The following is a 13,775-nucleotide window of genomic DNA, read 5'->3' as shown; positions in this document are numbered from 1 at the left end:
ATTTCCGGTTTTTTGCTCCCGTTTCAGCTTGGTGTCTTTGTTTTGTGTTTCCATTCATGGATTTAATAATTGGGACGTGGAGCTTTTGTTTTGATGCTATTAGACAGAAGGAAGAATTCTATAGAAGCGAGATTAGTTGTCTGGATGCAGTAGAAAATACTATAAGTCGTATGTTTTCTTCCCAGATTGCTTTATGCTTCTCACGAATCATTATACGCGGATCTAAACACTTTTGGGCGGTTTTTTATTTGGTTATTATTAATGTATGAGAATATGAATATTCTGAAAGATTAGAGCTCATGTTCTAGATTAGTAAGATTGGGATCACTTAATCTCAGCGAGATTCGTAGGGACTAAAAATTTTGTTCTGGGACACCAGACCAAAATTTTTAGTCCCTACGAATCTCGCTGAGATTAGGGATCACTATTTATCGAAACATGTTGAGGACGTACGAAATTTTGAGATGTCTAGACCTTAACAGCTAAACAGAATTTGGTAGTGACACATCAAACAAAAAGTATCAAGGCGCCGAAGGGGGGTGGGGGTGGTAAGTCGCCCCATCCCCACTTTTTCTTAAAAAAAAAAGCCCATTTCGCTTTTGATTAAGTATGGAGATATTTAATTAAAGGAATGGTTGCCCCTTTCTATTGTCGAAAAGGAGGAGCCCCCCCCCCCCCCTCGGAAAAAAGATTTTATTTAAACTTTAAGAATTATTCTTTTTTTCTTGTCACATAGCAGTGTTTTTTTTTCCTAGTCGACCTTGTCGATCTTTTTTTACGTGGAACTTTTTTGTTTCTCAATTGCCCCCCCCCCCCAACTTTGAAAAGTGATGCTACGTCTCTGCATAACATGATTGGAGAATGTGTACATTTCCATGATCATAGTACTCTAATTAGAGCTTAAATCCCCAATCCCAACGCAGACAGCTAGTTAAAACATTTTTTACGGTCTGGAGGAGACTAGGAAGGTTACTGAATAATTATAGTATGTCTAATTTAATTTACTTACAGATTGATTTTAATGATTAGTTCGAATTCATTACATAATTCTTAAAATATCTTGAAACATAATTTTCATGAAAATTCCACCGATTTCAATTCTGCATTCTGCCATAATACTTGTATATCGATACAATACGGTATAATACTAAATGACAATGACGCAGAGTTGTACTGCCGGAATCAAATATTATAGATATCTTACACGCATTTTCTGAAATATAAATTGACAATACTTAACAAAATAAATATATAAATAAATAATTGAATTAATAAATGAACACACAGTTGCCCTGATATTTTGCTTCCCATATTATTCTCATTCGCAAATAAACACGTTAAAACCTACGAATGAAAAAGAAACAGAAATTATAATACTTACAATACATTTCTTATCAGCCTTTGAAGATAAACTTCCAATTATAACACTTTTTTTTAAAACACGAAGTATCCCTGAAAAAACATACAGAAAATCCCACTTGCTGATACGACGGAATAAAACTTCCTTGGTCGCCGTGCATAGAGGAACAAGTAATAATTGCCGAAATCATGGAACATGATCAATATCGTCGCGCCCCGGGGGCTGCGGCAAGGAGTCACTTTATGTTCCGCTTATAGTGGTTTTATCATCGACTGTCTTTTTTTATGAGAGAGAGAGAGAGAGAGAGAGAGAGAGAGAGAGAGATTTTGAATGACTCCAGGCTTTTATTCTCCGGTCAAGATTTCAAGGTTTTTAAATTGCATTTTAAAATCATCTAGACGAACAAGTACAATAAGATTACGTATTATCATCTGTCTACATTATATTTTACATAAAAAACAACTTATACTGATATCCCCCCCCCCTTTTAGCTTAGTATTTTAAAAGTAGAAAAAAAAATATCGGAAATAAATACCTGCATTTGTCATAGGCTGAAAATTATTACGATTGTGTCTCATAATAAAAGTTAATGTCTTTTTCGACGCTGGATTGGCTGCAGACTGCAACTCTCTGGGACAGAAAATTCGGACGGACATACCATTCAGAAAGACTATACAATCTCTGGATATGTTTGTTTAACATTTTCTGTCTCAGAGCTATAGGTCTGCAGCAGCGATTAAATTGTGTTGTCTTTTAAATTTATATCTGGAGCTGAAAGTGCATACGCAAATATTGAGTTTCTCTGTTTAACTTTAGAAATAGAGGGTGACGAGAGTTACGGGCCATGCATTGTCGGGAGGGGCGGGCCCCCAAACTCTGCTGGGTATCGGGAGTATGACGCAGCAATAATGGATGGACGCACATCAAAGTTTGGCGCTGTCACTGCTCTTAGAGGGTTAGTATAGAATATAACTATTTTTCTTCAATGGAAAGTATGTCAATCTCAATTTTAATCAATGAATATATTATTTTGGACTAGGATACCACAAGCCGTGTCGGTGGCGAGAGCAGTGATGGAGCGTAGCCGGCACAGTATGCTAACCGGGGAGGGGGCAGGGCAATTCGCTCTGGAGAATGGGTTTCATGCCGAGTGTGAAACACCACATCAAAGTATCATACCAGTAAGAAATTCCGGGGTAAAAAATATACTACTTCTAGCTTACAGTACGAATTATCGGGATAAAGTATTGAGATATTAATTTCCATGACAGGAAAATGACTCGAAAGGCCACGACACATTGGGATTGATAGCACAGAGAAAGAACGAGCCAGAGATTGCTGTCGGTAATACCTCTAAAGTATGATTGTACACTTACTGTAATACATTAATTATGACCCCTGACTTACAATGTCCTACATGTAGGTGTGTCGACCAGTGGAGCCCCTGGTAAACACCCTGGTAGGGTCGGCGACAGTGCACTCCCAGGAGGGGGACTATACGCAAGTGAGCTATCTTCACATCTTTGACATGTGATTTTCAGCAATCATATTTGTCTGTGCCCCCACACTGAACTCTCCTATTTATTTTTTTATCCAGACTCCCATGGTGCTGCCTGCTGTAGTGGAGACGGGGACGAGATACTCAAATTTTGTGCTTCCTTCCACATTGTCCATCTCATCTCACAGGTATAACACCCATCTCATCTCACAGGTAACAAAATACATAGAAAAACGACGGACTTACTGAGAATATTTTTCTTTACTCTTATCTTTACGCTGTAAGCACATAACAAGAAGCAGCCTCAGAACACTGTTTGGACGTATACCCGGTATTTTGTTTTGAAATCAGTTACGACCGAACGGATGCCGACAACTGTTTTCTATTACAGGGAAGGCTTCCCCAGGAAGCTTGTACAGAAGTCATACAGAAAATTTACAACCAAAATAATCACCTGGAAATTGCTGTGATTGCCTCCGATATAAAGGTACAATTATACTGGTTACAGAGAACCATCAGCACCATCCATACGCCATCATAATATGAATTCAAACTCCTCATGTCCTTGTTTAATCAGTGATTTAATACTTCCCTTTTAGCAGATAAAAGCAGATGAATTCACCGTGCACTTGTTTGTTGTAAACTCTCAGATGAAACTGCGCCATTTAGTAAACTGAATGTTTACTGAAAAGGTCTGGAATGGGTAGCTAAATGGTAGACCTCTCTCTCTCACTCAGTCACTTTTCAGTGAACATTCAGTAACTAGTTTCATCTTGTTAAAGTTTTATGATATCTCAACAGAAACAAGAAACAAGAAGATGAAATAAGCTGAATTATTTTCCAAAGATCATTGATTATTTGACAGGGTAATTATGGGGCTTGTTCTACCGTGAGGTCGTGGACTGACCCGCTGACCCAGAAACATTATGAAGGCTTCCCCTATGTCCTCTGGACCAAAGATATGACCTGTCCAGAAATCCGACTGGCCACCACCGTCTCTTGATGACAGGAAAGACAACTCCAGATGGACCGAGTATGACTGATTGATATGTTAACAATGTACATGAAGAAGCTATAAACATGTTCAAGGCAATGTCCATTTGCACACTTGGAACACTGATTATGACTTGAGTTTATTCAAGCAGACTGTTCGTTTTTTCTGAGCCTTGTACAAATGTTACACAAATAGAGACAAGGCACTGAATCAGAGAAAATATTTTATGAAGAATAACAATGTAATACAGCTACATGTACATGTATATATTCCTTGTTACATGTATATAACAATATTAATGCAATAATTTTGGGAAAGACAGAATAAAATGAAGATTTTTGCTTTTCATGTCCAACAAATCATCATTTAACTGTTTTCAACGACCCATTTACAACCCTTGTTCAGAATTAAGTTCCATTCCTAATTCACTGATAACTAGAATACAAATGTCTCACATCTCTAGTTTGTTGTACTTCACAAATAGGCAGCCCATCCAACATACATCTGGCACAAGTTGTCAAGACTTGTAGCCTCCTGTTAAAAATTAAAAAAATAGATGTGTAGTAAAATGAATTGATTAACAATACTAATACCTCTACAAAAATACCTTGCATGTCTAAAGATTCCCCCCAAATGCATGTACATGTAGCTCTTGCTTGTATATTTTCAGAGAATACACAAAATGATTATCTATGTGCCCTTCTTTGCAGCCCTTCCTGAATATATATCAATGAATCTAAATCAGCAATGAAATTCATGAGATATTTTAGAACAAAGACGCCTGTATTCTTCCAGTGCATTTAGAATAATAAATCAGTAGAAATACTTACCTGTAACAGATAATTAACATGTCCTTCCACTGACAGAGCCACACTCCTGGGTTTCTGCATCGTGCCACGTCTAATCCCTTTTAAACGGGACTCAATGTTCTGTACATGGACCAAAGCCTGAATAATTTAAATAAAAAAAATATTTCAAACCCTCAGCATTTTAGAGGTCTTCATAAAAACTTTAAGAACTATGTCTGTGTGCATTATATACTTTTCTTACTTAAGTGCAAGGAAAAGGAAGGGGGAATGCAAGGGATCTAAAAAATTGAAGTGATTTTGTTGGTCAATATAAAATATGGTATCCTTGTCATAAAGAATCTACCAGTACTCTCCCCTGAGCTGTCTCTGTATCTACCTGATCATTATGAATTTCCCCCTGAGCTAACTCTGTCTCGGAAATCTTCTGTGTTTTAGATTTCCTCCTCCACTCTACCAAAGGGTCATGGATGAAAGTTCGTAATACACTGTAAAGAAAAGGCTTATTCCACTTATTCCATATCTCCCTGTGTGATTTTATTTCCAAAAATATAACAATGAACTATTCTATAGACCTACAATTACGTAAGTTCTACCTCATCAAGGGGTCCATCTGATCTCTCATTACCCTGAGGGTCACCTCACAAGATCTACGGAAAATCCCCTCAATACCAAGGGGCCCCTGAAATATACATAATGTTTTTAATGAACCAGCTAGTAAACAAAATAAAGGTGGTTAGGTCTCAGCTACAAAGTTTCAGTGTCTGTTATTCATGGAGAGGGATACAGAATAGTACTCACAAGGGCGTCCACTAAATTCTGGGTCAAGCGGAATGGGACCTTTTCTGGCCAATCAAAAGTCTCTCCCTGAAAAATGTTTATTCTGACTTCATGATTCATATAATATTAGTACAGTACTAAAACAGCTCTAAATTATGCCATGTTAAAATAAATATAACTTCAAGAATTCATTTATATTTAGATTAGTGTATTTGATGCCGATATATGTACCCTGTTAAACAGGCAGTTGAAGTCAACATGAATACAGTCTCCACATGTTGAGTCGAACAAGATATTCTCCCCATGGCGATCTCCCAGGCCCAGTACGTAACCCACCATACACATGACAGCAGATGTTCGAGCATAGGCTAGACGGGCATTGTACCTATATACAGCCATTACATTTCATTAATTCTATAATCCATGGAATAAATCTACAGTACAAGCAAGAAAATGTGAGCAGAGAACAAAGATTGCTTTCATGTGTTTATGAATCTTAAAAATATGAAGACTATTTTGATTACATTTATATGTATCTTTCAATTTACATGTCACTCAAAAAAAAAGCTCAGCTTGCACACTTAGATCATGAGAAAAACACAGTATATTGTACATGTATTTTAAATTTCCCTCTGTATTACTCTCACCATGAAGTGGGATCAGGAAATGTTTGTAGGAACCATTCCTTGAAAACAGGAGGATGTTTGGATAGAAATTTCTCCTTAAAGATCTTCTTCTTCAGTCTATATAAATAGAAATTACATTAAAATGTTTTCACAATGGTATTCAACTTGATACGATTCAACAGATCCTTAATCCAAAATCCAAAAGGCATTTATTACATTTTTGTTTTGAAGACTTGAGAGACAAAAAAAAAAAATCACAAACAGATGAGCAAATACAAATAACATTCTTTGACAGTCACTGAAGTCCAGTTCTAGAACTTTATGGTAAGATAAATGGATTTTATTAAGACAGAAATCTTACTCATGTGGACAGTCCTGTTTGGGGGTCATATTCTGTAGGTCCTTCCCGCTGAAATAAATCCCCCGCTCCTTATACATTCTCAGAAGAATGTTCCTTAACCCCTGAGTGTTATTCACCCATTCCAAGAGGCCACAGTACTCGTTCAGGGGGACCACAGACTAAAAATACAAACCAACAAGTGTAAGAACAGAAAATGTGTACACACTTACAATTAAGTGCAAGAATTGCAAATGCCTAGGTTATGCTGTTAAGGATGATTTAACAGTGAGACAAAATACTAAATCAATGCACTAGTTACATAGGTCCTGATGTGCAGATCTCTTTTTCGAGCTTCCGGATTTTTACTAAGGAACTTGTTGACAAGGGCATTAAACTCCATCAACCGACAATCCTTCCTCAAATCGTCCTGACAAAGAAATCAGTCTTGATTCATACCATACATTTAATGAGAAATGTTTTAAAATTTCTTTTATTCTGAGCGTTATAATGTATCAGATGTGAATTACTAATGGTCAGCTGAAGACTCTGTATGGTACTGTGGAGGTAACAGGCATGCCTACCTTGGGCTTACACAACATGGTGTACAAACGCCCATCACTCCCATTCATCGTAATCTTCTTGGGGCGTTGAAGAGATGGTAGTACTTCAATCTGGTAATGAAAAATAGCTGCTGCGTAACCAAAACTACAGAAAAATCAACAAAGGATGACTGCACTTAACGCCTGTTTTTGGGTCTTTTTCGGTTGCTTCTGTTGCTTTTATATCTAAACCTTATTTCACTTTTGTATGTTTATGAAAGAATCCTGTCAATATGGAACCAAATTTAAATCTTAAAATGATTTAGACTGTGATACAATAATATGATTCAATGTTTTTTGTCCTTACTGCTTTTCAAATATAGTGAATTTACACTTACCTGCCCTTGATTGAACATAAGATATGCATGAGAGGTGGAGCTAACATTGTAAGAATGGGTCTAAAATTAGACTCGATAAATAATAATGACATGTTTGGAAAAAAAGAACATGATCACTCTTTTCAATCCCCCTCTCCATTCTGTATGACACAAATACACTTCTGACAAAGGTTTGAAAACGAAATTAACAATATGAGCACGTCAATGTAATTAAAGCAGATTTTATATCAATGTCAGATGACTTAACATGTTCAGACACAGTGTCTAAGTTAGCACAAAACATGCTACCTTACAAGTCATGTGACAGAATTTAGTATTCACAAAGTTACCTGAGGTAGGAAATCACGTGGTGAATTATCATATTCAACATCACAATCCTCGGTTACAACACAGAGAGTGAATGTAAGAAGAAGCAGTTTTTTCTCTTTTTAACCATGAGTGCATGTTTGTCTATTAATCTCCTTTTGACACATTATTATTTATGCAAATATACAACTATTTTTAAGCGTAGAACAATAGAAAAACATGCGCTGACTACGGTGTGTATAAAGTCAGTAAAAAAGTGGGCGTCCTCATTATCGAACAGAGATTAAAGAAATTGTGATGACCCCTGCCTTTGAAAACGAATTCGAACTTCGTATTAAACATAATTACATAAAGTTGTAGATTGGATGTTGACCATTCTTGCAATGAAAAGAAAAATGCTTGTTTTGAAAGTTTATTTTGTCGCAAATTTCGCATGTCCTTAAGTGCAGTCATCCTTTTACCTTTTTTTCCCTTCTTTCTTTCTTTTTCTTATTCTTGATACATGTATTTTTTTAAACCATGCATGACAATCAGCCACTGTATCAATGTACATCTCACAAAGTAATTGATAAAAAGTACCATTAAATCATATGGCTCAAAGAAAATTAAATCGCTATCATCTACAGATTTTTTAGGACATGAAATTTTGCCATCAGAGACAATGAAAAGATACATGTCTTGTATCTTGTATAGAACGAGCAAATGGTTCAAGTTTTAGAATCTATTAATCAGTATAAGTAAACTTACTCCTTCTTCAAAGCTCTGCAGGAAGACTAGGTCTGTGGGGAAGGGATTGTGGTCTACATGACTTCCTGGGGTACTGGGGAGGGTCACCCTCATTGCAGATTGTAGGGGGAGCAGGATCGGCCCAAAGTCCCTAGTAAGTAACAAAGATCAGTGTTATGTATTATCTGAAGGGAATAAAGTACTTGTTTTAAAATTCTTTAACTACTCTATAGGAGGACATTGCCAGAAAAAAATAGATCAACTCACATAGAAAAGTCTTTAAAAAGTGCTCTATTAGAGATCAAATTTGATGCCTAAAATTTACCTCAAAATGCAATATTGAGTCTGCAAGAAGGTCTTTTAATAATTTCAGCTAGAATTTGATTGAATTCTATGGTAACTATTAAGCCTTACTTATCCTCTAGAAGTCTTTTGAGGGGTCTGAAGTGGTTAGTGATACTCAGTGTGCAAGTCCCCTTAATGTCTTTCTCACAGAGCTCCAGCAGCCTCTCTGTCAACTTTGTGGCATCCTACAATTGATAACAAAGTGTTGGACATAAATAACATCCTACGATTGACAACAAAGGGTTAGACATAAATAACATCCTATGATTGATAACAAAGTGTTGGACATAAATAACATCCTATGATTGACAACGAAGTGTTGGACATAAATAACATCCTACGATTGAAAATGAAGTGTTGGACATAAATAACATCCTACGATTGATAATGAAGTGTTAGACATAAATAACATCCTACGATTGATAATGAAGTGTTAGACATAAATAACATCCTACAATTGATAACAAAGTGTTAGACATAAATAACATCCTACAATTGATAACAAAGTGTTAGACATAAATAACATCCTACAATTGACAACAAAGTGTTAGACATAAATAACATCCTACGATTGACAACAAAGGGTTAGACATAAATAACATCCTACAATTGATAACAAAGTGTTAGACATAAATAACATCCTACGATTGACAACAAAGGGTTAGACATAAATAACATCCTACAATTGATAACAAAGTGTTAGACATAAATAACATCCTACAATTGATAAAGTACAGGACATACCTAATGTTACGATTGACAACAAACAGTTATTAATTCCTTACAGCAAAATAAACAAGAGGCCCAAGGGCCTTAACAGTCACCTGAGTATAGTACAACAATTTAGAGGATCCATAGAGTATAAAATGAACTGAAAGGTGAAGCTTTTTTGCCCAAAAGCAAGAAAAATAGGATGATCAGGATCTACAAAATAATTAGTCTAACATTCAGTAACAGTTCATAAATTAGGTTCTAATCTGTTCCCCATTTATCACGGTGACCATCACTGTACAGTATATTAACAAACTATTGATCAGTGCTTCTATACTATTTTAATTCCTAGTTGAAAACTTTTACATTGGCCTCTCTTGGTCTTTGATGAACATTTAATAAGACAAGTTATTTTTGTCTCATTTTTATTTATCTATTACTGTAAAAGTGGTTATTTACGTGTGGGGGAAATTTACACTACTTACGCGGTAAGCTTAGACCTGCGTAAAATACCCCCGCGCGTATGGTCACAAAATTTCTAAGTTCTGGATCCATTCTAGACTTTTACTAATACTGATATGAAGGTCGAACCAGTCATATATTAATCGTGGTATTGAACGCATGTGATTAGATAATTACATTACAAACAACGTCACGTAAGTAGAGCTTCAAAACGTCATTCTCATATTCATTTCCTTTGTATGTACAAGTTCATCCCTCTTAATTTCAAATAATTAGTTCAAAATGTTACACAAACTCAAAGTCACTATACAAACATACCTACTGAATTATTTGTCAACACTCGCCACCAAGATACAGGTAAGTAGATCCCACTTAAAAGTTTGAGCTTGCGTAAATAATTACAGTGAAGCGTACACCAGTTGTTTACACTTCACCGCTTTTAACCGTGCAGATCGCCGTTATATTTAGCAATCCAAGGAGAATGCACATATCGATGACCAGTAAAAATTCTTTTTGTTTTGTTTGTTTAATTTCTAATTTATTTTTTCTTATTCATGCGTGTAAACTTCTTGACCTTTTCAAAGGGGGACAACTCGATGTTAGTATCTCGATAATTCATGCGACCGCGTATATTACACCCATGCATAATGTTTGACAGTCACAAACGCGTACTTAACAACCAGTGTAAATAACCACTTTTCTTTAAAGTCTTAAAAGTCTAACTGATCATTAAAACTATGAAAGTACTTTTTGTATTATACAATAAAAATTCTTGCATAATTCTCTTATTTTATTAACCTTTCAAGTACATTATTTACAGTGATTAATTATCAAAAGTAAATGGCAAAGGGGAATAACTCCTCTCAGAAGAATACAAATTAATAGAGCCCTTGCCAGAACCAGAACACTTGACCAAATGGTCCAGATGTTCAAAAATCTGGTAAAAAATACCCTTCCTTATTAAAACATTTACTCTTTTTGCCTCTGATATTCCCAGGTGCAGAGAAAATTTTTAAAGAAATAATGCATTCTTACTACAGATTCACTATATTATCAATAGAGCCCCCTCCCCACCGAGAAACACCAGAGCCTCTGACCCTGGGACCAGAAGTTTGCTCATTATAAGTGATCACTTTGTTTATCTGCTTAACACTAAGGAGCAGACAGGATAATTAAATAGAATTAATGCATTTTCACTATATTATCAAGAGCCCCACCCTTATGCCAACACACCTGGCCAAGGGCTCATGCAATTCACTACTCTGGAAGAAGCACTCTTTCTCATCATAACTATACACATAGCTTCTTTGCTTTTTAACCAGAAGCAGAAAGGAATATTTTCAAAGAAATTTTGCTTTTTCACTATATAATTAATAGAGCCCCCCCCCTCCCCTTTTCACCAGAACCCCTGACCCTGGGGCCATGAAATTCACAATTTTGGAAAAGGCACTCTTGCTCATCATAATTATGTACTTAGTTTGTTTAAATAATACCAAGGGGTAGAAAAGAAGATTTTCAAAGAAATAAATCACCTTCACTATAGGATCTATATAGCCCCACCCTAGCACCAGAACCTCTGTCCCTGGGGCCATGAATTTCACAATTTTGGAAGAGGCATCCTTGCTTATCATAACAATGTACTTAGTTTGTTTAGATAATACCCAGGAGCAGAGAGGAAGATTTTCAAAGAAATAATGCATTTTCACTAAATAATCAATAGAGCCCCGCCCTAACACCAGAACCCCTGACCCTGGGGCCATGGAATTCACAATTTTGGAAAAGGCACTCTTGCTCTTCATAACTATGTACTTACTTAGTTTATCTAATACCTAGGAGCAGAGAAGAAGATTTTCAAAGAAATAATGCATTTTCACTAAATAATCAATAGAGCCCCGCCCTAACACCAGAACCCCTGACCCTGGGGCCATGGAATTCACAATTTTGGAAAAGGCACTCTTGCTCTTCATAACTATGTACTTACTTAGTTTATCTAATACCTAGGAGCAGAGAAGAAGATTTTCAAAGAAATAATGCATTTTCACTATATAATCAATAGAGCCCCACCCTTACACCTGAACCCCTGACCCTGGGGCCATGAAATTCACAATTTTGGATAAGGTACTCTTGCTCTTCATAACTATGTACTTAGTTACTTTATTTAATTCCCAGGAGCAGATAAGAAGATTTTCAAAGAAATAATGCACTTTCACTATATGATCTATATAGCCCCGCCCTAACACCAGAACCCCTGACCCTGGGGCCATGAAATTCACAATTTTGGAAAAGGCACTCTTGCTCATCATAACAATGTACTTAAATAGTTTATTTAATACCTAGGAGCAGAGAAGAAGATTTTCAAAGAAATAATGCATTTCCACTATATAATCAATAGAGCCCCGCCATAACAACAGAACCCCTGACCCTGGGGCCATGAAATTCACAATTTTGGATAAGGCACTCTTGCTCTTCATAACTTTGTACTTAGTTACTTTATTTAATACCAAGGAGCAGATGAGAAGATTTTCAAAGAAATAATACATTTTCACTATATAATCAATAGAGCCCCGCCCTTACACCAGAACCCCTGACCCTGGGGCCATGAAATTCACAACTTTGGATAAGGCACTCTTGCTCTTCATAACTATGTACTTAGTTACTTTATTTAATACCAAGGAGCAGATGAGAAGATTTTCAAAGAAATGATGCACTTTCACTATATGATCTATATAGCCCCATCCTAGCACCAGAACCCCTTACCCTGGGGCCATGAAATTCACAATTTTGGATAAGGCACTCTTGCTCTTCATAACTATGTACTTATTTACTTTATTTAATACCCAGGAGCAGAGGAGAAGATTTTCAAAGAAATAATGCACTTTCACTATATGATCTATATAGCCCCACCCTAGTACCAGAACCCCTGACCCTGGGACCATGAATTTCACAATTTTGGTAGAGGGTTCAATGCTTATTACAATCATGCCAACAGTTTGACTGGTTGATGTCCAGGAGTAAAGAAGAAGAATTTTTAAGATTGCATTAATTTTGAAGGTTTTAGCCCCACCCCTCAGGCCCCAGGGGGGCAGGGACCATGAAATTCACAATTTTTGTTCCCCTTCACCCATAGGTGCTATATGCCAAATTTGGTTGAAATTGGTTGAGCGGTTTCAGAGAAGATGCTGAAAATGTTCAAATGTTAACGCACATCGCACGACGACGGACAAAAACGGATAGCAATAGGTCACCTGAATGACTCAGGTGACCTAAAAATATCTGAATCTGAAACTTTTTCTCTAATAACTACAGAAAAGTAGAGATTTGAGGTTTTCAATTCAACAACAACATCTTTAAAAGACAAAGTTATTTTATATTGAGTAAAACACACTTACAACAAAGTGCCAGGGACAGACAATTTTGCTTTAGAAATGTAATTTGTTATAGCTGTTGTTCACAATATGTTTTAAAGCCATGGGGAATGAAAAATCAAAATTAAATATCAATTCATTGTTAGCATGTTGCTTTAAGTGTGTTATACACATGGCTTTTGAAATGCCTTCCAAATACAGTTAACCATGCTTTCAACAAAATAAAATATATTTTTAAAGTATTACCCATCAGAATTTCAATATTTAGTGGATATAATGATTTACAGATATAATGACGCAATTTCAGCTGTCCTGGCAATTCATCAAGGATGTATAGATAAACAGATATTCAGATTACTGTGAAATCTGAGAGCTAGTGGGTAATTTTTTGTTGTATGCAGACCCACAAATTCATGTTCCCCATGAAATGTTTAAGGGGATGAAGGACACATGGTCACATGACTTTGTTAAACTACGTCATAGTCTCCATTTATTCAAGTGCAAAACGTGTAAAGCTTC

General features: G+C 36.2%; 2 protein-coding genes across 2 annotated transcripts in view; one reads left to right on the top strand and one right to left on the bottom strand.

The window, feature by feature from the left end:
- The first annotated feature begins 14 nt into the window (after window positions 1-14).
- Window positions 15-4,200, top strand: LOC133176279 (N(4)-(Beta-N-acetylglucosaminyl)-L-asparaginase-like). Its single transcript, XM_061311422.1, has 8 exons — window positions 15-168; window positions 2,177-2,315; window positions 2,400-2,541; window positions 2,632-2,704; window positions 2,784-2,864; window positions 2,958-3,046; window positions 3,250-3,345; window positions 3,724-4,200. The coding sequence occupies exons 1-8, from the start codon at window positions 57-59 to the stop codon at window positions 3,859-3,861; spliced, it is 870 nt and encodes a 289-aa protein (XP_061167406.1). The 5' UTR covers window positions 15-56; the 3' UTR covers window positions 3,862-4,200.
- Window positions 4,063-13,775, bottom strand: part of LOC133176060 (serine/threonine-protein kinase ATR-like) — an 88,848-nt gene continuing 79,135 nt past the window's right edge. Inside the window, exons 58-69 of the mRNA XM_061311235.1 lie at window positions 8,788-8,903; window positions 8,395-8,524; window positions 6,986-7,075; window positions 6,724-6,831; window positions 6,426-6,583; window positions 6,086-6,181; window positions 5,670-5,823; window positions 5,460-5,525; window positions 5,255-5,340; window positions 5,038-5,146; window positions 4,683-4,799; window positions 4,063-4,386 (exon numbers count right to left, since the gene is read on the bottom strand). Coding sequence (XP_061167219.1) covers window positions 4,327-4,386; window positions 4,683-4,799; window positions 5,038-5,146; window positions 5,255-5,340; window positions 5,460-5,525; window positions 5,670-5,823; window positions 6,086-6,181; window positions 6,426-6,583; window positions 6,724-6,831; window positions 6,986-7,075; window positions 8,395-8,524; window positions 8,788-8,903 — 1,290 coding nt within the window. The 3' untranslated portion in view covers window positions 4,063-4,326. The remainder of the gene's footprint in view (window positions 4,387-4,682; window positions 4,800-5,037; window positions 5,147-5,254; window positions 5,341-5,459; window positions 5,526-5,669; window positions 5,824-6,085; window positions 6,182-6,425; window positions 6,584-6,723; window positions 6,832-6,985; window positions 7,076-8,394; window positions 8,525-8,787; window positions 8,904-13,775) is intronic.

This window comes from Saccostrea echinata, unplaced genomic scaffold (genome assembly GCF_033153115.1).
Source record: "Saccostrea echinata isolate AGI-Se365-2 ecotype Australia unplaced genomic scaffold, CSIRO_AGI_Sech_v1 ptg000002l, whole genome shotgun sequence".
Taxonomy (NCBI): domain Eukaryota; kingdom Metazoa; phylum Mollusca; class Bivalvia; order Ostreida; family Ostreidae; genus Saccostrea; species Saccostrea echinata.
The sequence above is the reverse complement of the archived record's forward strand: the minus strand, read 5'-3'. Positions and strand labels throughout refer to the sequence as shown.